Genomic DNA, 26,018 nt, shown 5'->3' on the forward strand with positions numbered 1-26,018 from the left:
TTGACGGAGTTGTGGCAATGGTGGACGACATCCTTGTCTATGGTCGAACCAAAGAGGAACATGACAGAAACCTCAGCGCGATGCCGCAAAGGTCCCGCGAGAGAGGAGTCCGGCTCAACACAGAGAAGAGCACAGTCGGCGCTACAGATGTCAGCTACTTCGGACATCTTCTCACAGCGAATGGAATCAAGCCAGATCCGCAGAAGATCTCAGCCATAAAGGAAATGGAGCCACCAAAGAACCGCGCAGAGCTGGAAACAGTGCTTGGCATGGTCAACTACTTAGCCAAGTTCGCACCAAGCCTCTCCAATGCTAATGCACCCCTGCGTCAGCTGCTAAAGCAGTCCAGTGAGTTCCTCTGGGACAAGCAACACGACATCACTTTCCAGAAAGTGAAAGACTTGATCAAGAGAGAACCAGGACCAATCCTTGCCTACTACGACCCCAACAAAGAGCTCAGACTCCAGGTGGACGCGTCAAAGTATGGACTAGGTGCAGTATTACTGCAAGAAGGAAAACCCATCGGCTACGCTTCCAAATCTCTTAGACTGTGACATCAACTACGCTCAAATCGAAAAGGAGCTGAACGCCATTCTGTTCGGATGTAAGCATTTCCATCAGTATGTCTATGGACGACAAGTCATTGTGGAATCCAACCACAAGCCCCTCGAGTCAATCATGAGGAAACTGTTAGCCGCAGCCCCGCCAAGGCTACAGAGAATGATTCTTCAACTACAAAAATATGACTTCACAATCACTCACCGTCCAGGCAAAGACATCCCTGTCGCAGACACACTCTCCAGGAAGTGTCTTACCTACAAGGACAGCAGCCTAAGTGAAGGCATGGACATGCAGGTGCACACTGTGTACAGCAACTTACCAGTTAGTGACACAAAACTGAAGGAAATCCGAGCAGAAACAGAAAAAGACAACTCACATAGCTGAGGAAAGTCATACAGTCAGGATGGCCTGAGGAGAGGAGAAAATGCCCTCAGAGCGTCTCAGAGTTCTGGAACCATCGTGACGAACTATCACAGATAAACATAATCATTTTCTAAGGAGAGAAAATCATCATTCCTACCAGTCTCAGAGAAGAGATTTTGACAAAGATCCATGTGGACATATGGGCATGGAAAAGTGCAAACAGAGAGCACGGGACATTTTGTTTTGGCCCGGAATCTGCAAACAAATAGAGGACATGGTTGGTAAATGCCCCATCTGTCTTGAATGACGCCCCTCAAACATCAAAGAGCCAATGTTACTTCACCGTATCCCAGACAGACCCTGGCAGGTCGTGGCAACCGATCTGTTCACCTGAAACAATGAGGACTACATTATAACAGTGGACTACTACAGCAGATACTTCGAACTCGACAAGCTTCACAGCACCACATCTGCGATACACAAGCTGAAAGCTAAAATATATTTTATGTTTGAGATTCTTCAAAGTAGCCACCCTTTGCCTTGATGACAGCTTTGCACACTCTTGGCATTCTCTCAACCAGCTTCATGAGGTAGTCACCTGGAATGCATTTCAATTAACAGGTGTGTCTTGTTAAAAGTTAATTTGCAGAATTTATTTCCTTCTTAATACGTTTGAGCCAATCAGTTGTGTTGTGACAAGGTAGGGGGGTATACAGAAGATAGCCCTATCTGGTAAAAGACCAAGTCCATATTATGGCAAGAACAGCTCAAATAAGCAAATAGGTAAATATATATCAATATAAATATAAATCAATATATTTTGATTTGTTTAACACTTTATTGGTTACTACATGATTCCATGTGTTACTTCATAGATTGTCTCCACTATCCTTCTACAATGTAGAAAATAGTAAAAATAAAGAAAAACCCTTGAATGAGTAGGTGTGTCCAAACTTTTGACTGGTACAGTATATATTTAATCCATTTCAGAATAAGGCTGTAACGTAACAAAATGTGGAAAAAGTCTAGGGTCTGAATACTTTCCGAAGGCACTGTGTATTTCATATTTCATATTCTTATTTCTCGTGTTTCTTTCTATTAATACATTGTTCTTGATTATTGCATTGTTGGGTTTTGAGTTTGCAAGAAAGGCATTTCATGGTTCTTGTGCATGTGACATTGAATCTTGAAACATTGAAATGTAAAAACATGCTAATTAGGTAGCCTACTGTGCTACTAATTTGTTTTTTTTGGAATGTGCATGTTTTGTGTAGGGTTCTTTTATCTAATTATCTGCAAGGATAATTTCTGCACTCAGGCAATATAGTAAATGTACATATGGGAGAGAAAACATTTATATTAAAGTAGTCCGAGAATAAGTTAAGAGAACAGCTTTTTATTACATTTTCCAATAACAGTACATTTTCGTACAGTATCTATCTTGCATCCAGCTCGCTGTGGAACACCAACATACTGAAATAAAATACAAAAGGTGAAAAGAGTACAAGGATGCAGAGCTCTATCTTATCAATGTAAAGAGAAAAGGGAATCCATCTCAATTAAATTGCAATTAATTTTACTTGTGGCCACACACAAATACATCACATTTATTGTACATCATCGCAGAAAAAGAAAAGTGAAAAATGTGTCACAACTATTAAAGAAAGTGCTTCTGTATACAGTGAAAAAAAAAGATCTGTCATTCAGATGCTTTTTGACTTATTATTTAAAAGACCAAGAAAGAAAATATTACAAAATGTTTTAGTATGGACAGAAATCTGAGAATGTGTTTTTGTTCCATTGGTTGTGAAATGTTTTAAGTGAGATTGTGATCTCTGTTGGGTGGTTCACACAATCATTCCTTTATGAATTATTATAAAAAGTGGCATTATAACTGGTAAGCATATTTCACAGAGTCTGCAGTCAATATGAAATCCATTCTTCACTTTTAATTATCTGGTGCATGGCCTTGCCAGTGGAAGTACATAAATGTATACAGAGTCTAGCCAAAAATAACTTGAATAAAGTTCAAATTATAGTTAACAGGTTACTATCCTTATGAAAAAGACAGACTGACTTGGGCCTTTGCACCTTGGAAAGCAATTCTACAGCATGCACGCCTAAACCCATGGCAGACCAAAGAAATATGACATTTCAGATCATTATTTTCAGACATTGATTTGTACATTTCATTCACAGAATAGCAAATGCAGTTCCAAGCACAGGAAGGGTCTGTCTTTTAGTCTGGTGAGGTCTCTCACTGAGAAGTGGACACAAAAAATCCCCCACCCATTTAACTAAATCCAGCCTTGCCCCAAAAATAACAGAACCCACCCTAAATCCCTATTCCCCACCCAAATACCAAAAGACTGAGTTAAGGGGTCAACTGAAATTAAGTTACTCGTACCCTTTTGCATTGGAATGAGCATTCATCACAATTTATAGCATGTGCTTGGTTAGTTAACAGTATTAGTTGAGAAGCACATTTAATTTTTTGTGTGCAAAAAAGCTGTGATTAAACAAACCGCTAGTATATAAATACATCATAGAAATATTCTGAAAGCTGCAAATGTAATCTTGTCAAGCTTTTGCTTTCATGCTTTCTTCATGTTATTTTGTCTCATCTTTCTTACATGATTAAATTGGATTAAAATGAAAAGCTTTAAATTTTAAACATATCTAAAACCACTGAGGAAACACGACAAACGAAAGCCATTGAATAAAACTAAAACCTTCAGAGAATAGAATTCTTCAACAACAAAAAACACACAAAAAAAGTTAAATATTTGTACAATTATGCTCCAACATTTGCTTTCAAGACACATACATTTGCATGGGATGATAGTGTTGTTTTCTCATTCAAGGTAACATAAAATGGTCCAAGAAGGAATGCACAAGTTTTGGATTTGATACCACAGGAAAACTTTTAAACTATGTGATAAACAATTGTGCTCTTCTTTGTGTAGGAAAGGTATTGGTTTCCCTTCGTTTTTTTGTGGTTTCCAAGTCAGTTTAAAACGGTGTTGAAGAAGATGCTGTGAAATTTTACATTCTCAAGTTGTTGTAATGGTCTTCCAGTCAACTTTGGAGTTCAAAATTACATCTGAAAAAGGAAAAAAAGGAAAGAAAGGGCAAAGAGTGAGTCAGGGTTGAACTATACTGAACAATGCACTGTATACAAGTAGCTAAGGCTGAGCAATACTAAAAAGGGAAAGCACCTTCAGGTTTCAATTCCAGATCTTCAGAAAACTGTCCCAAGATCCTGTTGCAACTGCCATGCCATCATCAGTGACTCCCAGGCAGCTAACACGATTGTCATGTCCAGCCAACACACCTAAAACAGCACCAGTGTTAATCAAAGGACTTTTTGTGAAAAAACAAACAAACATGTATGCACGCATGACTGTAAGTCGCTTTGGATAAAAGCGTCTGCTAAATGGCATATTATTATTGTGCTGGGGATCTACTAGGATGCTGGGAATTATGCAGTTTCATTATGTTGACATTATAGATACGTTAAAATGTGCTTGAAACATCAGTTTATTGTGGTAGCTAAGTTAGTTATTTTGAATAAAACATTTCCAGGACAGGTTGTGTTTGACTAATATGTGCACAAGATAAACGTTGAGACATGCATGCTTGGTGTGCAAAGAGAAGTCTCCGCAGGTGTCGCATTAGCTTTCAGAAATCAGCGTTTTAAACCATTTCACCTACAATTTTTGCTTCATTAGAGCGATCAGGGGCCTGCAACGGTTATATTTTCTTCACACCCCAAAACATTTTCTTCACGTTTTCATTAGATGACAATAAAAGTGCAACACTATTTGGCTAGCAGCCACACAAGTAAATTAGCTTAAAATGAAAGTTGCTTGAAGTTAATCTTACGACCGGAGAAAAAAACGACACCGGAGAAAAGTTTATGATTTGGAGTGAACTGTGACTGAAGCCGAGTACATTTTTAAATAAGAGGCCTTTTAGATCGGAGTTTACAAAATGCAGCAAAATATTTCCCCCCGCTTTTGTATGCATGAAAATATCCTGCGTTATTGCAACCTCTGCTTAGGAGTGTTATCAGTGACTCACCAGCACGGTCAGCTTTCAGTGTGTCCCACACGTTGCAATTGAAGTCGTCATATCCAGCCAGGAGGAGACGGCCACTCTTGGAGAAAGCAACAGAGGTGATTCCACAGATTATGTTGTCATGCGAGTAGCACATCAGCTCCTGGTCGGCACGAAGGTCAAAGAGTCTGCAGGTGGCATCATCAGAGCCCGTACAAAAGGCATTGCCATTGGGGAAGAACTGTAAAGCACAGATCAGATCACACAATAATTACTTACCGAGACTCTTAGACCTGGGAATTTCCAGGGACCTCACGATACGATAATCACGATACTTAGGTGCCGATACGATATGTATTGCATTTGTCACGATTCTATATGTATTGCGATTCAATACCGCGATTTTATTGTGATTTGATGTTCCAAACATAATGCTCACTATATGCCTGCTGCAGAGAGACAAGAGCATGAGAAAATGAGTTTTGATTAGTGATGGAAATAAGTGCTGAAAACATGTTCTCACTATTTAAAAAGATGATGAGAACAAGCTATAGGATGAAAAATAACAGAGTTTTGGCGCAGGCACAGCCGTCAAAGTATCGACATAATATCGTCCAAAATAATATTGCGATATGTAACTATCGATTTTTTCCACCATCACTAGAGACAACAGTAAAGGATATAATATAACTGACTATATTTACAGTGAGGGAAAAAAGTATTTGATCCCCTGCTGATTTTGTACGTTTGCCCACTGACAAAGAAATGATCAGTCTATAATTCTAATGGTAGGTTTATTTGAACAGTGAGAGAGAGAATAACAAAAAAATCCAGAAAGAACGCATGTCAAAAATGTTATAAATTGATTTGCATTTTAATGAGGGAAATAAGTATTTGACCCTTCTGCAAAACATGACTTAGTACTTGGTGGCAAAACCCTTGTTGGCAATCACAGAGGTCAGACGTTTCTTGTAGTTGGCCACCAGGTTTGCACACATCTCAGGAGGGATTTTGTCCCACTCCTCTTTGCAGATCTTCTCCAAGTCATTAAGGTTTTGAGGCCGACGTTTGGCAACTCGAACCTTCAGCTCCCTCCACAGATTTTCTATGGGATTAAGGTCTGGAGACTGGCTAGGCCACTCCAGGACCTTAATGTGCTTCTTCTTGAGCCACTCCTTTGTTGCCTTGGCCGTGTGTTTTGGGTCATTGTCAAGCTGGAATACCCATCCACGACCCATTTTCAATGCCCTGGCTGAGGGAAGGAGGTTCTCACCCAAGATTTGACAGTACATGGCCCCGTCCATCATCCCTTTGACGCGGTGAAGTTGTCCTGTCTCCTTAGCAGAAAAACACCCCCAAAGCATAATGTTTCCACCTCCAGTTTTGATGGTGGGGATGGTGTTCTTGGGGTCATAGGCAGCATTCCTCCTCCTCCAAACACGGTGAGAGTGAGTTGATGCCAAAGAGCTCGATTTTGGTCTCATCTGACCATAACACTTTCACCCAGTTCTCCTCTGAATCATTCAGATGTTCATTGGCAAACTTCAGACGGGCATGTATATGTGCTTTGTTGAGCACGGGGACCTTGCGGGCGCTGCAGGATTTCAGTCCTTCACGGCGTAGTGTGTTACCAATTGTTTTCTTGGTGACTATGGTCCCAGCTGCCTTGAGATCATTGACAAGATCCTCCCGTGTAGTTCTGGGCTGATTCCTCACCGTTCTCATGATCATTGCAACTCCACGAGGTGAGATCTTGCATGGAGCCCCAGGCCGAGGGAGATTGACAGTTCTTTTGTGTTTCTTCCATTTGCGAATAATCGCACAAACTGTTGTCACCTTCTCACCAAGCTGCTTGGCAATGGTCTTGTAGCCCATTCCAGCCTTGTGTAGGTCTACAATCTTGTCCCTGACATCCTTGGAGAGCTCTTTGGTCTTTGCCATGGTGGAGAGTTTGGAATCTGATTGATTGCTTTTGTGGACAGGTGTCTTTTTATACAGGTAACAAGCTGAGATTAGGAGCACTCCCTTTAAGAGTGTGCTCCTAATCTCAGCTCGTTACCTGTATAAAAGACAGCTGGGAGCCAGAAATCTTTCTGATTGAGAGGGGTTCAAATACTTATTTCCCTCATTAAAATGCAAATCAATTTATAACATTTGACATGCGGTTTTCTGGATTTTGTTGTTGTTATTCTGTCTCTCACTGTTCAAATAAACCTACCATTAAAATTATAGACTGATAATTTCTTTGTCAGTGGGCAAACGTACAAAATCAGCAGGGGATCAAATACTTTTTCCCCTCACTGTAACTATAATAATTTGTATATCAAATATATTTTGAATCAAAGTGAAATGTATACATTTTGATTGAATGTAATTATATAAAATACACTAATAGGCAATACATGTGCATAGATTTAAGTATTGATAAAGGATGCTGCCCTTACACATATGGCGTTGATGTCAGACTCATGCCCAGTGAAGGTCTGTCTGCACATGCCCTCTCTGACGTCCCAGAGCTTGGCGGAGGCATCACAAGCACCCGAGACAAATAGCCTTGTGTCGGGGGCCAAGGAGAGGCTCATGACATCACCGCTGTGCCCAGCAAACGTGGTTGTCTGCTGGCCAGTCTCAATATCCCAAAGCGCACTGTAAAAAAACAACAACATCTAGTCAAACAAGAAGCATGAGCTCCTATCCGAATGCACATCTAAACCACTTTAGGAAAATGAACAGTGTTGTAGTATTGAAAATAGACAGAGCGCAGCGTTCCTACAGGAGGGGGAGTAATTCCTTTACTTACCAGGTGGTGTCTCCAGAGCTTGTAATAATCTGGTTGTCATCAACGAAGCGACAGCAGGACAGATAACCTGGAATTGAGAGATATCATTTGTGCATTACAAAAACAATCTTGAGAAATCCAGAAATTTTCCCACAGCAGTCTTTAAGTAGCAGAAAACAAAAGATAAGGATTTCATAGGAAAACAAATGGAAGAAAAACCCTGCCACCAAACAGAAAATGTAGTCTCTACCTGTGTGTCCAGCAAGCTCCCGGCTCACACGTACATTCCCCTCACGTGTCTTCAGGTTGTAGATGGAGCAGATGTTGTCCAGACCTCCACAGGCCACGTAGTTTCCTGAAGGTGCATATGAGCAGGTCATGACCCAGGAAGAGCGTAGAGGAATGGCATGGACCTGCAAGGAGGTGATCAAAAAACATGAAACCTATGCACACCTGAAGTAATAATCTCTTATAACAGGTGCGTAGGCGAATAAAAAACTGAAGTAGAATGGTTGAAGGGACTGAATTCAACGCCTATAATTGCAATGGAAATGTATAGTACAAAGCAATGAAAGGTGAACCACTGAAGTATGACCTTGTTCGTGGTATAGCTGTCCCAAATGATGAGTTTACCATCTTGGGAAGCACTGACCAAGAGCCTGTGAGAAAGAGTAGAAACATGTAAGGTCATGGAATAACGGTTTCCCTATAAGAAATAGAAAGTATACATTGTTTTTTTTCAAACAATAACTACATTCTGCATGAAATAGAATAGCAAACTAAAAGCAATTTATCAAGACTGCTTTTGCCTTGTAACTTGACAATAATAGCAACAACACATGCTTAGTCATAACACCCACTGATATATTTAACACTCTCCCACTAGGACTACTGTATATCATGTGGAATCATAGAATCACCAATTCATGCCAAGGGTCATACAAATAAATATATACCATACCAACTTTTACATTTGACAACGGGAGTCATTCAACTATGTCACTGCAAAAACTCCTAGTTTGTGAAAGACACTATAAAAGTATACTTGGGTTTACCTGGAATCAGTGCCCCAATGCATGGCATAGATCTTAGCCAAATGTCCCCTCAGTGTCCGTCTTGTGCGCATCTGAATACGGCCAACAGGATCAATGTTAGCTGTGATCTGCAAAACACAAAAAGACTGTTACATAATGCCACCAATAGCAGATTGTGTTGAATGTTTTGAATATCCCTAGGTAAAAGAGCCCATATACAATTATTTTTTACCTGTGATAGTGTGGCATCTGCACATGCTTTCCTGGCATCCTGAAAAAGTAGGACGATAATTAACCATCACACAAATGTAATTAATAAATAATAAGTTCAAGATCATGTAGCTTTGTTATGACACTGTTGAGACTATTATGAGAGCAAAATGGCCAATTGCAACAACTGCTTGCCACTAGATTATCGCTACCTGATGTCTCGTTAAACAATCAATACGTGATAAAATCATCCAATCTCAATTGCAACTATCATCCGGCACCGATTTACCACTCCATAACACAGATGCCGGGGTTATCTTTAAATCCTGATTGCAAGAGGATTTCGACCTCTGGTGGGTATTAATCGGAACATTTTAATCTTGCTTATTGAGCAGACTAAAATGCTGACCACACCGCCGGCGTTGCGTGCGCGAGCAAAATACATTTACACATACATGTTATTCAATCATTTCATCCAAACTGCTCTCGAGCGTCTGCATAGCCAGGCGCTAAAATAGAACTTGGTTCTATTTTTGATGCTTGACGCGCTGCAAGTCCCGCCTTTAGGAACATATACCCACCTGGGTGATTGAAAGACTAATTGAGGTCCACACTCCAGTCCAGTTGGTGGTGGTAATGCACCTTAAAGTTGGTTGCCAACTGCCATATAAAGTTTATAAAAAAGAACAAAAAGGAAATATCACATTTACATACACTACCGTTCAAAAGTTTGGGGTCACTTAGAAATTTCCTTGTTTTCAAAAGAAAAGCAATTTTTTTGTCCATTAAAATAACATCAAATTGATCAGAAATACAGTGTAGACATTGTTAATGTTGTAAATGGCTATTGTAGCTGGGAACGGCTGATTTTTAATGGAATATCTACTTAGGCGTACAGAGGCCCATTATCAGCAACCATCAGTCCTGTGTTCCAATGGCACGTTGTGTTTGCTAATCCAAGTTTATCATTTTAAAAGACTAATTGATCATTAGAAAACACTTTTGCAATTATGTTAGCACAGCTGAAAACTGTTGTGCTGATTAAAGAAGCAATAAAACTGGCCTTCTTGAGACTAGTTGAGTATCTGGAAAATCAGCAATTGTGGGTTTGATTACAGGCTCAAAATGGCCAGAAACAAATAACTTTCTTCTGAAACAAGTCAGTCTATTCTTGTTCTGAAAAATGAAGGCTATTCCATGCGAGAAATTGCCAAGAAACTGAAGATCTCGTACAATGCTGTGTACTACTCCCTTCACAGAACAGCGCAAACTGGCTCTAACCAGAATAGAAAGAAGAGTGGGAGGCCCTGGTGCACAACTGAGCAAGAGGACAAATACATTAGTGTCTAGTTTGAGAAACAGACGCCTCACAGGTCCTCAACCGGCAGCTTCATTAAATAGTACCCGCAAAACACCAGACTCAATGTCAACAGTGAAGAGGCGACTCCGGGATGCTGACCACCTAGGCAGAGTTGCAAAGAAAAAGCCATATCTCAGACTGGACAATAAAAATAAAAGATTAAAGATGGGTAAAAGAACACTGGACAGAGGAAGATTTGAAAAAAGTGTTATGGACAGACGAATCGAAGTTTGAGGTGTTCAGATCACAGAGAAGAACATTTGTGAGACGCAGACCAAATGAAAAGATGCTGGAGGAGTGATGGCATCAAGCATGGTGGAGGCAATGTGATGGTCAGGGGGTGCTTTGGTGGTGGTAAAGTGGGAGATTTGTACAGGGTAAAAGGGATCTTGAAGAAGGAAGGCTATCACTCCATTTTGCAACGCCATGCCATACCCTGTGGATGGCACTTGATTGAAGCCAATTTCCTCCTACAACAGGACAATAACCCAAAGCACAGCTCCAAACTATGTAATAACTATTTAGGGAAGAAGCAGTCAGCTGGTATTCTGTCTATAATGGAGTGGCCAGCACAGTCACCGGATCTCAACCCTATTGAGTTGTTGTGAGCGCAGCTTGACCGTATGGTACGTAAAAAGTGCCCATCAAGCCAACCCAACTTGTTGGAGGTGCTTCAGGAAGCATGGGGTGAAATCTCTTCAGATTACCTCAACAAATTGACAACTAGAATGCCAAAGGTCTGCAAGGCTGTAATTGCTGCAAATGGAGGATTCTTTGACGAAAGAAAAGTTAAGGACACAATTATTATTTCAATTAAAAATCATTATTTCTAACTTTGTCAATGACTACATTTCCTATTCATTTTGCTATATTTCCTATTCAAACTCATTTCATGTATGTTTTCATGCAAAGAAAAAGCCATCTCAGACTGGCCAATAAACAGAAAAGATTAAAAAGATGGGCAGTCTGAGATATGGCTTTTTCTTTGCAACTCTGCCTAGAAGGTCAGCATCCAGGAGTCGCCTCTTCACTGTTGACATTGAGACTGGTGTTTTGCGGGTACCGTTTAATGAAGCTGCCAGTTGAGGACCTGTGAGGCGTCTGTTTCTCAAACTAGACACTAATGTATTTGTCCTCTTGCTCAGTTGTGCACCGGGGCCTCCCACTCCTTTCTATTCTGGTTAGAGCCAGTTTGTGCTGTTCTGTGAAGGGAGTAGTACACAGCGTTGTATGAGTTCTTCAGTTTCTTGGCAATTTCTCGCATGGAATAGCCTTCATTTCTCAGAACAAGAATAGACTGACGAGTTTCCGAAGAAAGTCATTTGTTTCTGGCCATCTTGAGCCTGTAATCAAACCCACAATTGCTGATGCTCCAGATACTCAACTAGTCTCAAGAAGGCCAGTTTTATCGCTTCTTTAAATCAGCACAACAGTTTTCAGCTGTGCTAACATAACTGCAAACGTGTTTCCTAATGATCAATTAGCCTTTTAAAATTATAAACTTGGATTACCAAACACAACGTGCCATTGGAACACAGGACTGATGGTTGCTGATAATGGACCTCTGTACGCCTAAGTAGATATTCCATTAAAAATCAGCCATTTCCAGCTACAATAGCCATTTACAACATTAACAATGTCTACACTGTATTTCTGATCAATTTGATGTTATTTTAAATGGACAAACAAAATTGCTTTTCTTTCGAAAACAAGGACATTTCTAAGTGACCCCAAACTTTTGAACAGGTAGTGTAACTATTCAGACCCTTTATTCAGTACTTTATTGAAGCACCTTTGGCAGCGATTACAGCCTCAAGTCTTCTTGGGTATGACACTACAAGCTTGGCACACCTGTGTTTGGGTGTTTCTCCCATTCTTCTCTGCAGATCCTCTCAAGCTCTGTCAGGTTGGATGGGGAGCGTCGCTGCACAGCTATTTCCAGGTCTCTCCAGAGATGTTCGATCAGGTTCAAGTCCGGGCTCTGACATTGAGACTTGTCCCGAAGCCACTCCTGCATTGTCTTGGCTGTGTGCTTAGGGTCGTTGTCCTGTTGGAAGGTGAACATTCGCCCCAGTCTGAGGTCCTGAGCGTTCGGGAGCAGGTTTTCATCAAGGATCTCTATGTACTTTGCTCCGCTCATCTTTCCCTCGATCCTGACTAGTCTCCCAGTCCCTGCTGCTTAAAAACCTCCCCACAGCATGATACTACCACCACCATGCTTCACCGTAGGGATGGTGCCAGGTTTCCACCAGACGTGACACTTGATATTCAGGCCAAAGAGTTCAATCTTGGTTTCATCAGACCAGAGAATCTTGTTTCTCATGGTCTGAGAGTCTTTAGGTGCCTTTTGGCAAACTCCAAGCGGGCTGTCATGTGCCTTTTACTGAGGAGTGGCTTCCGTCTGGCCACTCTACCATAAAGGCCTGATTGGTGGAGTGCTGTAGAGATGGTTGTCCTTCTGGAAGGTTCTCCCATCTCCACAGAGGACCTCTGGAGCTCTGTCAGAGTGACCATCAGGTTCTTGGTCACCTCCCTGATCAAGGCCCTTCTCCCCCGATTGCTCAGTTTGGCCGGGCGGCCAGCTCTAGGAAGAGTCTTGGTGGTTCCAAACTTCTTCCATTTAAGAATGATGAAGGCCACTGTGTTCTTGGGGACCTTCAATGCTGCAGAAATGTTTTGGTACCCTTCCTCAGATCTGTGCCTCGACACAATCCTGTCTCGGAGCTCTACGGACAATTCCATCAACCTCATGGCTTGGTTTTTGCTCTGACATGCACTGTCAACTGTGGGAGCTTATATAGACAGGTGTGCGCCTTTCCAAATCATGTCCAATTAATTGAATTTTCCACACGTGCACTCCAATCAAGTTGTAGAAACATCAAGGATGATCAGTGGAAACAGGATGCACCTGAGCTCAATTTCAAGTCTCATAGCAAAGGGTCTGAATACTTATGTAAATAAGGCATCTGTTTTTTATTTTTAATACATTTTCAAAAAACCTGTCTTTGCTTTGTCATTATGGGGTATTGTGTGTAGATTGATGAGGGGTAAAACAATTGAATCCATTTTATAACAAGGCTGTAACGTAACAAAATGTGGAAAAAGTCAAGGGGTCTGAATACTTTATGAATGCACTGTATATCCCAGGACTAATTAGCCAGCAACAGCAAGCTAGCTTAATGATCATGAATGTTTCATGTGTTTCGACCTGTCCCCAAATACTTGGTTCAGAGTTAGTTTTGATATTTCAACCTGCGTGTCCTGATCGCATCTGGTGTGGATGGACAAAAATCAACATGAGTGCGTCGGCGCACAAGGACGCACGTGCCCAGTCTAGTCACATGTAAGGGTGATTTATCTATTTGACAATCATTCCGTACAACCGAAATAGTATTTCCTCATTTACCACAGCAAATCTACTATGGCAATGAGCCATACCCTACACATGTATGAATGGAAGACATGGTCTAGGATACATTTTTTCTTCTCCAATTTATGTAAACCATTAATGATTTTACTTGTCCTAATAAAACATGGTCAGTTCTTATCAAGAGGGGAAAATGAAACATTACTGAACTGTAGGCTACACATTTGAAACTAAATCGTGATTGTGTTTATTATTATTTACCCCCTTTTTTGATCTTGTCTCATCGCTGCAACTCCCCCAACGGGCTCGGGAGTCAAAGGTCGAGTCATGCGTCCTCCGAAACATGACCCGCCAAACCACGCTTCTTAACACCCGCCCTCTTAACCCGGAAGCCAGCCGCACCAATGTGTCGGAGGAAACACAGTTCACCTCACGACTGCAGGCGCCGGCCCGCCACAAGGTGTCACTAGAGCGTGACGAGCCAAGTAAACCCTCCCCTAACCCGGACGACGCTGGGCCAATTGTGCGCCGCCCTATGGGACTCCCGATCATGGCCGGATGTGATACAGCCCGTGATCGAACCCGGGTCTGTAGTGCCTTAGACCGCTGTGCCACTCGGGAGGCCCAGTTCTGTTGTATTTTTAATCAAATTGCGTTGTACACTAATAAAGTTTATTTAAAAGTTGCACAAATTATATTATAATTGATTTTTTTGTGTGGTTAGACTAGTAGTTAAGAGTAATATTTTCTATGTTGTGTGGATAGCGGAGATGTATTTATTTGTAGAATATGAACGCTCAATAGTGAACCATTATATTTTCTTACAGGACTACAAGGCCCGTAGGCCTGCTGTAGCATATTGTACTTTATTGAAGAAGCAATGTCTTAATTGGAAAGAAATGTGGTAGGGATTTCTTATTATTTGGAAGTCGTTATTTTTTTTGTACTTTCTACCCATTTTTCTCCCCAATTTCATGATATCCAATTGGTAGTTACAGTCTTGTCCCATCGCAGCAACTCTCGTACGGACTCGGGAGAGGCGAAGGTCGAGAGCCATGCGTCCTCCAAAACAAGACCCTGCCAAGCCGCACTGCTTCTTGACACACTGCTCGCTTAACCCGGAAGCCAGCCGCACCAATGTGTCGGAGGAAACACCGTACAACCCGCGACCGAAGTCAGCTTGCAGGCGCCCGGCCGCCACAAGGAGTCGATAGAGCGCGATGAGACAAGGAAATCCTGGCCGGCCAAACCCTCCCCTAACCCGGACGACGCTGGGCCAATTGTGCGCCACCTCATGGGTCTCCCGGTCACAGCCGGCTGTGACACAGCCTGCTATCAGTTTATTCCAAGTAATAATTTAAGACTACAAAAATCTATAGGACAAGTAGTCTGAATCTAATACAGTCATCAAGGCAGGACCCACTAATTTTATTCATACTGACAAATAAGAAATGCCACATTATCCCTGTCAATAGTTGGAGTAGGATGATTGCAGAGCACACTGCCTCAGACTGTCAGGATCATCATTTTCTAGCTCACAAACTATACTGAACAAAAATATAAATGCAAAATGGTTTATTTGATTGATTTGTTGTTTCTTTATGGGTGTTGTATATTTTGTTTAAGTACATTACTAAACGTCCCCCGAGGGATAACCTTGAGATCTGGTTGTTGTCTGGTTATTTTAGTTCATTACACCCCACATTTCTTCCCCATCCATCTAGTTTACCTTGTGTGCGCAGGCCCAGGCATTTACCTCTCCTCCTCAGACGAACTACACCCGAGGGGAGAACGGAACAGTCCCACAACTACCTTATTTTGCAATAGCGTAGGCCTAATATGACATGTATTTATTAGACTGCCGTTAGAATGTTGACGTCAAGAAGACTTGTCAATGGCTTAAGTACGGCGGTATCGAGGCCAGGCTTTTCTAGTGTTAAGGAAATAGACGTCTGGCTCAACTAGAAGCCTGTCTCTAATAAGCACCGGTTGTGTTCAGTGATTGACGCAAGTAAAACGCCCTGGCTATTAATTGAAGTTTTACGGTATGTCATAGTCTTCCATTTATCTTTAATATTTCGATTTCGTTGTTCCTTATAGGATGTTATTTCATTGGGGCGGGAGTAGTGAACGCAGACAATTACTATTTCCCATGCCATATCCACTCTAGTATTAAGCCGGCTTGACACCGTAACGGCATCAGAACAGCTGGCCTACCATTTTTATTCTGATGTTTTTTCATTGCAATCAAGCTTAGTTTAGCCCGCAGCTGCATGTAATCTCCCGTTAGTAGAGTTTTAAGAAATCCTGCAGGAGCAGGTTAAGTTCTGTGTGTTCATTGCAATCGAGCCAATAGTGCTGAAATACACCATTTCAGTACGTTTTGAACAATTGCTCCTGCCCCATTGATGGTAGATGGAGGGATTAACACTCACTCTGATCTGGTTTTTGAGCTGCTCAGCCTCCTGGCGTAACTGGTCCAGTTCACTCATTTTCCCCTGCTAGTATGTCTACCTCGCTCCAGCTGCCGGGACACTTGTTGATCTGAAAGAGGAAGGAAAAAAAGAGTCGCAGTCTCAGAAAACAACTGACATCCCTCAGACATTATTTATGGTACTAAACAATGAACAATAAGTATATGACAAATCATGAATAAAAATAGCCTGGCTTGGAAAATGTGTAATCAACTGTCAATATCATGTTGACCATCTCCTCCCCTCATTGTACTGTAAAAGCACATTTGAAATGGCCCAATTCAGACAACCAAAGCTAGATGTCCTTATGTTACAAAATAACCTTTTCCAGAAAACATCATATGATACATTGAATCACCCGTCCAAGGATAGGGCAAATTTTAATAAAGCAGTGTGGCTCTTCAATTAACAGGCTAATTACGCATAATCGATTTGTCGATGGACTTTATTGTCCTCTTCAAAGAACTCTGACAGAAAACTGATTTTCGGGAAGTAGTAGCCACTTTCCCTCCACAGGGAAACGTATTGTGTAGTCATTAGGCTACATGACAACTATTGTGTAATAGATAGAAGTGCATCAGTGCTGACACTGTTGCTTTGGCTAGTGCAGGCCCACACTCCCATAGCCTCCATTACAGTCCTTCTGTTGGCTTGGCCAGTGCAGCAGGCCCATACACTCAGAGCGCCTTTCTTTCCCCCTGCTCTCACACCACCGTGCTACTGACCCGGTCCCATCTTCTCACCTCAATGTTAGTGACATAATCCTGAGACACTTTATTTAGCCTCTCTAGCAAAATCCTGTAAAGACATGACTGGACAATGATCCGAAAAGTAGCTGTTATCCTGCTGACCCCAATCCACTGGATGCTCACTGGTTTAGCCAATGGTGCCAACTGCCAAGTGATCAAAACCTCATTTATATGGATACAGGCTGATCTGATCACACTCTTCAGGGCAACCTTAACACACAATTTACCCAAAATAGTAGCCTAAAGTGTTGATCTTCCTATTAGTCAAGTAATTCCAAACATGGCCATAGGAAACACATAGGCCGCCTAGGTCATTTTCAAGAACCGCTAAAGTCTTCGCTGAATAATAGCATTACACATGTAAAATAAAATAAATGCCACTGATGCCTACTATCTAACCAATTAATTATAGGGAAATACTGCACCAAGATAAAGCCTCCCAAATAACTTCTAGTACACCAACATGACTATCAGATTACATAAGTAAAATGTCCCCCCTAATTCGGATAACATTTAAGAGAGAAAAAAAAGCAAGCTGTGAATTACGTGAATGGAGAGATGATCCACACAACTGCATTGTGAAAGGTAACAGTAATGCAGGAAACAGTCTAGACCTCACATTCCCATAAGATTGGATTAGCCTATTTGGAAATGAATGAAAACATTGAATTAAAAGATAAGAACTAAAATCAAAATCACAGTGCAGCTAGCTCGCCTGCTCTTGGTCTTCGCTGATGATGCGAGTGTGTGTTCAGTCTTCGGTCTGTTACGCGTAACATATCCTAGCCTATTCATTGATGATCGGCTTTACTGAAGTTGCGAGACACTGCAAGCCAAGAAATTGCAAAGATACAGCATTCCAATAGATAGACCTAGTGCACGGTTCTGACTCAGCCTGCCTGGTGGCCAACCTGCCTATAATGTGTCCCTCCCCTTTCTTTCAGTCCCTCGAGTGTTCGTGTTCTCGGCAGTATGGAAACTAATCAGTCTCCTCCGTTCCAAAAGTACTGAATCTTAGGAGTCGATTCCTAAAGGAAGATGTGTTTTCTTTCTACTAAATGTCTTGGTAAGTCATGTTATTTAACTAACTTTAAAGTACTTTTTTAGGAGAGCGTGGTCTGTGCACAGGCAGCTCAATATTATTTGATTGACAGTTCTGGTCGCCTAGTGATGGACGTTAGTCCCGCTTCAGAAGTGGCATTCCTTTACAGACAAGTAAAATGCCTGTTCAGTGGCGCTTTGAAACTACCTCCAGAGAAGGTTTTGTTTCTGCATTTAAAAAGCAGTAGTGTACCCTTAGACAAACAAACATTCTACATTTTGAATTGATGTGGATCATTTCCCCCCCCCCCCCCCATTTTTTTTTTTAAACAATCATTTTAACGGAAAACCGATAAAGAAATATGCAGTTTAAACGTTAAGCAAAATGTGTCTCATCCCTAAGAACTATAATAAAAACCGTTTCATTTTAGCCAGTTCTTCCTCCTAGCTAACCCCATCACCTTACGTCATGTACAGTTTTTCACTCAGTACGGTCCCCAAGAATTTGAGTGCTAGACTGAGGATGTTCTCTAAACTTATCACCTGATCCTCGAAGGTCCTCTCCGATTGGCTAGCCCTCATATCTAGCTAGTCATTGCACATTCATCTTCTAGTCTTGCTGATAAATGTATCACTGTTAAAGTAAGGCCGGGACGATACCAGTATCGCAATGCTCGTTAGTATCATGGCAAGGAAACAAAACACGAAGCGGATTTAACTTCTTTAGGAACACAGCCCAAAATGTTGGAAACAAACATCATGTTGTCATCCAGAGTCACATGTATTTATTTTCTAAGCTAAAGCACACAATATTTTACATACAGCAGATTTTTTAAATGACCAAAGAGTTGAATCTGCTTCGGGTTTTCATTTTTGTCATGGGAAAAAATATTGCGATACTGGTATCATCACATCCCTATGTTAAAGGCAGACTCAGCGATATGACATTACCACGAGGACCACCGCAGATAGATATTGAGATGAGCGAGATGCAAGACGTCGTACTCACACAGTATGTGCGTGGGTTCACTTCACACTGTTAGAGCGTGGTAGCCAGGGCCCCAAAACAGTGGAGAAGTTGAGCCTTGTGCTTCAACACTCTTAGTTGTTGCATAAATATGCTGTTTACTTTCTGCATCTACGTCATATCGCCAAGTCTACCTTTAAGTCCATGACTACTTCCCTCCACATCCTTCCTAGAGACATCGAGGAAGAAATTGTGTATTGAATGAACCTTAACATGAGAAGAGTGACTAACATCATGAATCAGGAGGGAGACACTAGGCCTAGACCTATAATTCAGTGTAAAGCACTAATTATTGTTGTATCAGAATGTGGGACGTAGAATGTCACCACTAATCATGGCAGAGATAAAATGTAATTAAAATCTTCCAATTCTGCACTGGCATTTGTCCAAAGACCTCATTCATTGAGCTTGATGTTAAAGCCTGGTTTTAAGTTACTTTGAGTCAATTTAAGCACACAATTCAGAAGCTGCTCAAGCCTAAATGTAGGACAGTCACACTTCTTCCCTGCACTACCTCAGGGTAAGAAAACAATGAACAAATTCTAAAATGTGGGTGAACTAGATGCTCTTGGAGTCTGTCCATTAGCCCTAACTGTAAGGAGTTTCTCTGCCCCCCATCATGTCTTCATGCGCCTGATCAGGGTCAGCTGACTGCATGATAAACAGGGAGTTGTGGCAAATAGCCTGGAGTTGTGGCTTACTGACTGCTCTGAGGTCTCTTGAGGGCAGCCGGAGTCTGCTGCTCCCCATAATAGCAGCAGTTCCAATGGGGTTTGGGCATTATAACAACAACCAACGTGTTGTGACAAAAAATCTCATGAGAACAGAATCTTGAACATAGCATTTCTGCTCCCTAGAATTCACGTTTCTTTCGACCATAAATGTTTTCATCATGTGTTTGTTTCCATGCAGGCAGACAATACATTCACCTTTCAGAGCAGAATCTCACCGTCACTAGCCGGCTACCACCCGGTACTCTATCCTGCACCTTAGAGACTGCTGTCCTATGTACATAGTCACTGAACACTGGTCAGTTTAATAATATTTACATCTATATACTGTATTCTAAGGTTAGGCAGTTCCATATTTTCATATCGTCATAACATCCTCTCATCCTGGGATGTACTGTATTACCGGCTTAGTACACAAGGGGGCACCAAATAACTTTTTTAAAGCCCATTGGGCGTCCATTACGAGAATGCTAACATAATTAGCACAAGTAATTTCCATATGGAAGCTGCTAGCTAAATATGCTAACAAACGAAAATAAACTTATTGCGAAGAAAGGCTATCCAGCTCGAAGTTATACATACAGTGCATTCGGAAAGTATTCAGACCCCTTGACTTTTTACACATTTTGTTACGTTACAGCATTATTCTAAAATTGATTAAATTTATTTTTCTCCTCATCAAGCTACACACAATACCCCATAATGACAAAGCAAAAACAGGTTTAGAAATGTTTGCCAATTTATTAAAATATAAAAAACGGAAATGTTACATTTACATAAGTATTCAGATCCTTTACTCAGTACTTTGTTGTAGCACCTTTGGCAGAGATTACAGCCTTGAGTCTTCTTGGGTATGAAGCTACAAGCTTGGCACACCTGTATTTAGGGAGTTTCTCCCATTCCTCTCTGCAGATCCTCTCAAGCTCTGTCAGGTTGGATGGGGAGCGTCGCTGCACAGCTATTTTCAGGTCTCTCCAGAGATGTTCGATCGGGTTCAAGTCCGGGCTCTGGCTGGGCCACTCAAGGAAAATACGCTCTTTTGTTTCTTTTTTTGCATATTTTCAGTGTGGAACCTGTCTATGTTTAGGGGGGTTATAGCCTAGGCTAACCAATTCTAAATGTATTCTAAGCAGCTTAAGCTGAAAATAGACGGGATGCAATTATTCCTAGTTACATGTACATATCTACCTCAACCACAGGAGGCTGCTGAGGGGAGGACGGCTCATAATAATGGCCGGAACAGAGTAAATGGAATGGCATCAAACACATGGAAACCATGCGTTTGATGTATTTGATACCATTCCACTAATTCCGCTCCAGCCATTACCATGAGCCCGTCCTTCCCAATTAAGGTGCCACCAACCTCCTGTGAGCTCAACTACCTCATACCCCTGCACATCCAATCGGTACTAGTACCTTGTGTATATAGGCAAGTTATCGTACATTGTGTATTTATTATTACCCGTTTTACTTTATTATTTCTCTATTTTATTCCTCTCTGCATTGTTTGAAAGGGCCATTTCATTGTTACTCTACACCTGTTTTTTTACAAAGCACGTGACATAAAATTTGATTTGAATTTGTGATAAAACCGTCATCATTTGGCAAGGAATGTAGCTTGTGTATCCCATCAGATATGTTTTTATAGGCATTTAATCCTGTAGGCCTAACCGGAGCTTGTGTGTGCACTCAGCACGTGTGTGGAGGGAGCGGTCCGAACGCAATTGAAAAAATGACACAGAGGGGAATGGAATTTAGAGAGAAGAACTGTGAAGCTTGGCTTGGTTTCTTTTTTGTTGTGCACATGTCCAAATGGAACACGAGAATCAAAGCAAATTAATGTTGTCATCAAGACAAAATGTCACTTGACAGTTTGGGCAGCCACAAAGCACATTCCACCAAATAGTTTTACAGTATTTTATATTTTTTTTAATCTCTGGTTAAAGATAGAGCTGATGTCCGTTCGAGTACTCATACCCATCCCTAGTTTGTATTGCCTTTTATCAAGTAAAAACATTCAAGTAATTGCATAATAAAGCACTAAAAAGAGCACAAACGTAGGCCTATACCAAACCAGCACTATCACTGACCAAGCCTGTAATCCTAAAAGCTCAAATCCAGACAGTACATATTTAATCCCATCTATGCCCATTAACAAGAAAACAGCTGGCAACAACCAACACAGAGGTCAGGAATCGGTTTTCCACTCAGAAAAAAAGCATGTATGATTAGTCTCTTCCACACAACATACTTACATGATTGTTATCGAATATGTCCTTTTATCAAAATTAACTAATGCTTAAACAAACACATCTGGGATGAGAAGGGTGGTGGGGGTTTAATTCATACCTTCTGTCATGCAAAAATTACTATCTGGATTAAATACATGTAATTGGGTGTATCACAGAAAAAACACCCTGCGGTAAAGTTCACTCTGGCATTGCAGACCATTTGTGCACATTCACAAGACACCAGGCCATCAGTGGCAACTGAAAACCTGCCTTACAAACAGTTTTTTGTGCAAATATTAATCATGGAACACTCCTGTTCTGATGTCATTTGACTGCACAGGGACACATTGTTGTGGTCAAATATAGAGGTAGGACGATTTGCTTGCATTGCAAGAGCACCACTTGCATCCAATTTGAATGTCACCTGCGAATAACCTGATGAAGCACTCTCTGTTGTTAATCAGATGAGGCTACCGTATTTGTTTGAACAACTACTACTCTGTTGATACAATGTTGCAAATGCAAGAACTCCTCTGCTCTTCTCTATATACATGGGTTTGGTTCCACTGTATACTTCCAGATGTATTATGTCATTTATATTGAATGATTTTTTGTTGTTGCTGGATTGAAAGTTGATGTAAAATAAGTTAGGGTAGCTACCACAGTAACACTGACCACCTCTGAAGCCTCAACCGATGGCATGCTAATATCTTGCATCGATGGAAACCTGTGAGACAGCAAACGCCATCTTGTTTGCTGCCGCTTGATGTAGGCCTACTAGGGTTGAAGAATCAAATCTAGCTAACTACCAATGAAGATGGATTTAGTTTAATCGTATGTTACATGTGAAAATAATTTGAAATCTCAATATTTTAATACAACATGCGAAGAGGCCCAGAGATGTAGATCTGGATTTCCATAATTACCTGAATGTACATCTTAACGATGTTTTACCAAACCCTGCTCAACAGCAGTGACCTCAATACTACTAACGCGTTAGCTAGCCAGCAGCCACACTTCACTAGCCAACTAGCTAGCTACAGTATCCAACAAGGGACGTTTTGAGGAGGGTGCGCTGTGGATTATCAGAAAGAGGGGGCATACAAGAATCAAACAGAAAAGACCCCGCAAAATGTAATATAGAATACTGTTCCAGCATTCTTGTCGCCCCCGTGTTGGACGTGTGCTACTCCAGCACCTAAAAGGAGTTAGCGAGTGTTGCCGGCCAAGAAAATCCAATTACCTTGTTAGCTAGTAGCCGTGTCGTTAAAGCCAGCAGTAGCCATTTAATTTGATTAAGATGTACACCACAAGGGCCAACAAAAACAATTGTGCTACCGTTAAGGTGGGGTATAAATGGCACAAATTGATTTTGTCAACTAGCAGCTAGTGTTATAACAGCCATCTAGCTAGCTAACGTTAATTAACTGTATAGCTAGCTAGCTAGCTAACGTTCTGTGTGGGTTGCCAAATCAAATGTAATGTCGAAAAAGTGGTCATACTTTACCAAAAGGGGATACCTAACAATGCCTCAATTTATTTGAACACAGACCATAAAAATGATCGGGGCCCAATATAAATAACTAGCTAGCCTGACTAACTGACAACTCAGATTCCAAATTAACGTTAGCTACCTAGTGCTTGCATTTAGGCCATGGTCGTCATCTCAAATATGTTAGCCGGCTAACAAGTAACTACGTTTAATAAACAATGAAATATGGTTCTTTCGAAATTTAGTTTAAGTTCATTTTAGGGATAAGAAAGCACGACTAATATGTTTAATGGAAATGAAGCTAGCTGGGCAACACTGTTGTAGGTAGATATAGGTGTAGCTAACTTACTGAGTACCTATGCTAGCTAAATTAGCTGGTTAAAGACTTGTCCAAGTGTTTGCTGTCAGGAACGTTAGTTAGCTACCATGTCCGTTTCTCATGGGTCCAACACGTCCCCTGGCCCTGCAAAGGACTCAGGCTGGAAAATATAGGTAGGCTACTGTACAGTCATTGTAGCTAAATACATACTGTAACATAGCTAACGGTATGGCGGTCTTTCAATGCACGTTCTGAAATTGTGATCCGTAACGTAGCTAGTTAGCACGGTCAGCTGGAAAGCACGCAGAGCTCTCTCGGCTAACGCTCGTTAGCCAACGACCCCACCACCGGGCAGCAGGCTAATCTAACAAATCGGCCAATAATCCCACTATGTATTTTTGCATTACAACATTGCACAATCCCTTACCTTTTTCTCAGTTGGTTTTGGCTTTTTTTTATTTGGCATTGACTGGAAAAGGTAGCTAACGGTGTACACCTCCAATCCACGCATCAACTAACACCCGTGAACCGCTAGTTTGCAAATCCAAATCCGAGTTTTTTCAACAACCTGGACCAACCCGGGAAAACAATTACTCCACTCCCTGCTGATGACGGGACACAGATCAGTCACAAGTACAGGTAATCTCAATAATCGGTTTCCACAACTGTCTTTGACCGATTTATATTTCATTTAGAAGCCACTTCCCCTTAGTCGTAGTCTATGATACAAGCCTGTTTGGCCGCCCTTTCTTAGTAGTCACTCTCTTCTTCACCCTGCCACCGAACGGCGAGATGGGCGCGGTAACCCTGCAAACAGCTATGGGAAACCCCACGCTCTGCAGCAGCGGTCGTATACGCACAAAATGAAATTGGGCATTCGTTTAGAAAAATACTGTAGGCCTAGTAATCAATGCAAAATATCAAATGAATTGTCGAATACATTGATAATTCATCTTGGCATATTATGTGTTTACAGTAGTTGATAAAAAAAATTAATTCTATACTACAGCTGCATATGTCTTTTACAGGAAATTATGTTTTGACTCAAACAAATATAAGGATCAAGTTGGCTGCACCAGTGTTTTTTTTTTTTTTTTTGGGGGGGGGTCTGTCTGTCTATATAATAATAATAATAATAATAATAATAATATGCCATTTAGCAGACGCTTTTATCCAAAGCGACTTACAGTCATGCGTGCATACATTTTTTTTGTGTATGGGTGGTCCCGGGGATCGAACCCACTACCTTGGCGTTACAAGCGCCGTGCTCTACCAGCTGAGCTACAGAGGACCACGGTGTGTGTGTGTGTGTGTGTGTGTGTGCCCCAATGAATCTGTGAAGAATTGCAAAGATTTTTGGTTAACTAATATGAACAAATCAACCAACTCTGGCCTTGTGGTTAGACTGACCTCCCTGAGAATGGAAGGTTTGGAGTTCGATCCGTTGCCGAGTCATACTACAAATGGGACCTGATGTGTTTCTGTTTGGCACTCAGCATTAATGAGATAGACTGGGGGTACAGCCCTGCAATAAATTAGGTCTTGTCCAATGGGTGTACTTGTACATCAAGCTGCCTCACGCTACAGAAACAGGAGATAGGCTCATAATGCAGCCATTTAATTCGGTTCAGTATTATATTTTTTTATGTATTGGAAAACAGAAAATATGATTATAAATACGGTAACCCTTATAATACCAGAATTTCTGGGGGGAAAGTGTTCCTATGTTCTTTTTAGGATAGAGGGAGAGTGGCCTGCTCATAAATAAATAAAAAACGAAGAAAATAAAGATAGTAGAGCACAGACTTCATAAAAAGTGTTCTAGACCTGTAAAAAAATTATTCTGCCAAAGGATCCATGAGCCTAAGGCTTTTTCTTATTGGTGATGACTGTAAACCCACATGCACTGGTAGCAATTTCTAAATGTTCCCTATGGAGCTTCTTTGGTTGAATTGAACTCCTCTGCACTATTAGAAATAACCTTTGGCTCTTAAGGCTGTACTAAAGAGATTCACTTGGGACTGCACAGCACCTGCTGAAAAGAAAGCAGGTGAGAGCTAATGGTCTCAGAGCAGCTCAGTCTCGGAGCAGCTGATGTCACTGTGTAAACCAACTGCATTTGATGGTTAACAACATATTTAGATACAGTGCATTCGGAAAGTATTCAGACCCCTTGACTTTTTCCACATTTTGTTATGTTACAGCCAATCTACACACAATA

At 41.3% G+C, this 26,018-nt stretch overlaps 1 protein-coding gene across 2 annotated transcripts; it reads right to left on the reverse strand.

Annotated features, from left to right (window-relative positions):
- Window positions 1–2,300: 2,300 nt before the first annotated feature.
- LOC311133598 (guanine nucleotide-binding protein G(I)/G(S)/G(T) subunit beta-1-like) lies at window positions 2,301–24,583 on the reverse strand. Of its 2 annotated transcripts, XM_084167116.1 has the most exons (11): window positions 24,225–24,583; window positions 16,169–16,277; window positions 9,029–9,067; window positions 8,818–8,924; window positions 8,358–8,421; window positions 8,013–8,175; window positions 7,784–7,850; window positions 7,428–7,629; window positions 5,008–5,224; window positions 4,143–4,258; window positions 2,301–4,027 (listed from the first exon to the last, which is right to left on the reverse strand). In XM_084167116.1, exons 2-10 carry the CDS (start codon window positions 16,223–16,225, stop codon window positions 4,152–4,154), a joined length of 1,023 nt encoding a protein of 340 aa, XP_084023242.1. In that variant the 5' UTR covers window positions 16,226–16,277; window positions 24,225–24,583; the 3' UTR covers window positions 2,301–4,027; window positions 4,143–4,151. The 2 variants fall into 2 exon arrangements, with proteins under 2 accessions (XP_084023242.1, XP_084023243.1); XM_084167117.1 differs by lacking the exons at window positions 16,169–16,277; window positions 24,225–24,583 and adding an exon at window positions 9,588–9,649.
- Window positions 24,584–26,018: the final 1,435 nt, after the last annotated feature.

The sequence above is a fragment of the Coregonus lavaretus genome (assembly GCF_964263955.1).
Source record: "Coregonus lavaretus genome assembly, chromosome: 8".
Taxonomy (NCBI): domain Eukaryota; kingdom Metazoa; phylum Chordata; class Actinopteri; order Salmoniformes; family Salmonidae; genus Coregonus; species Coregonus lavaretus.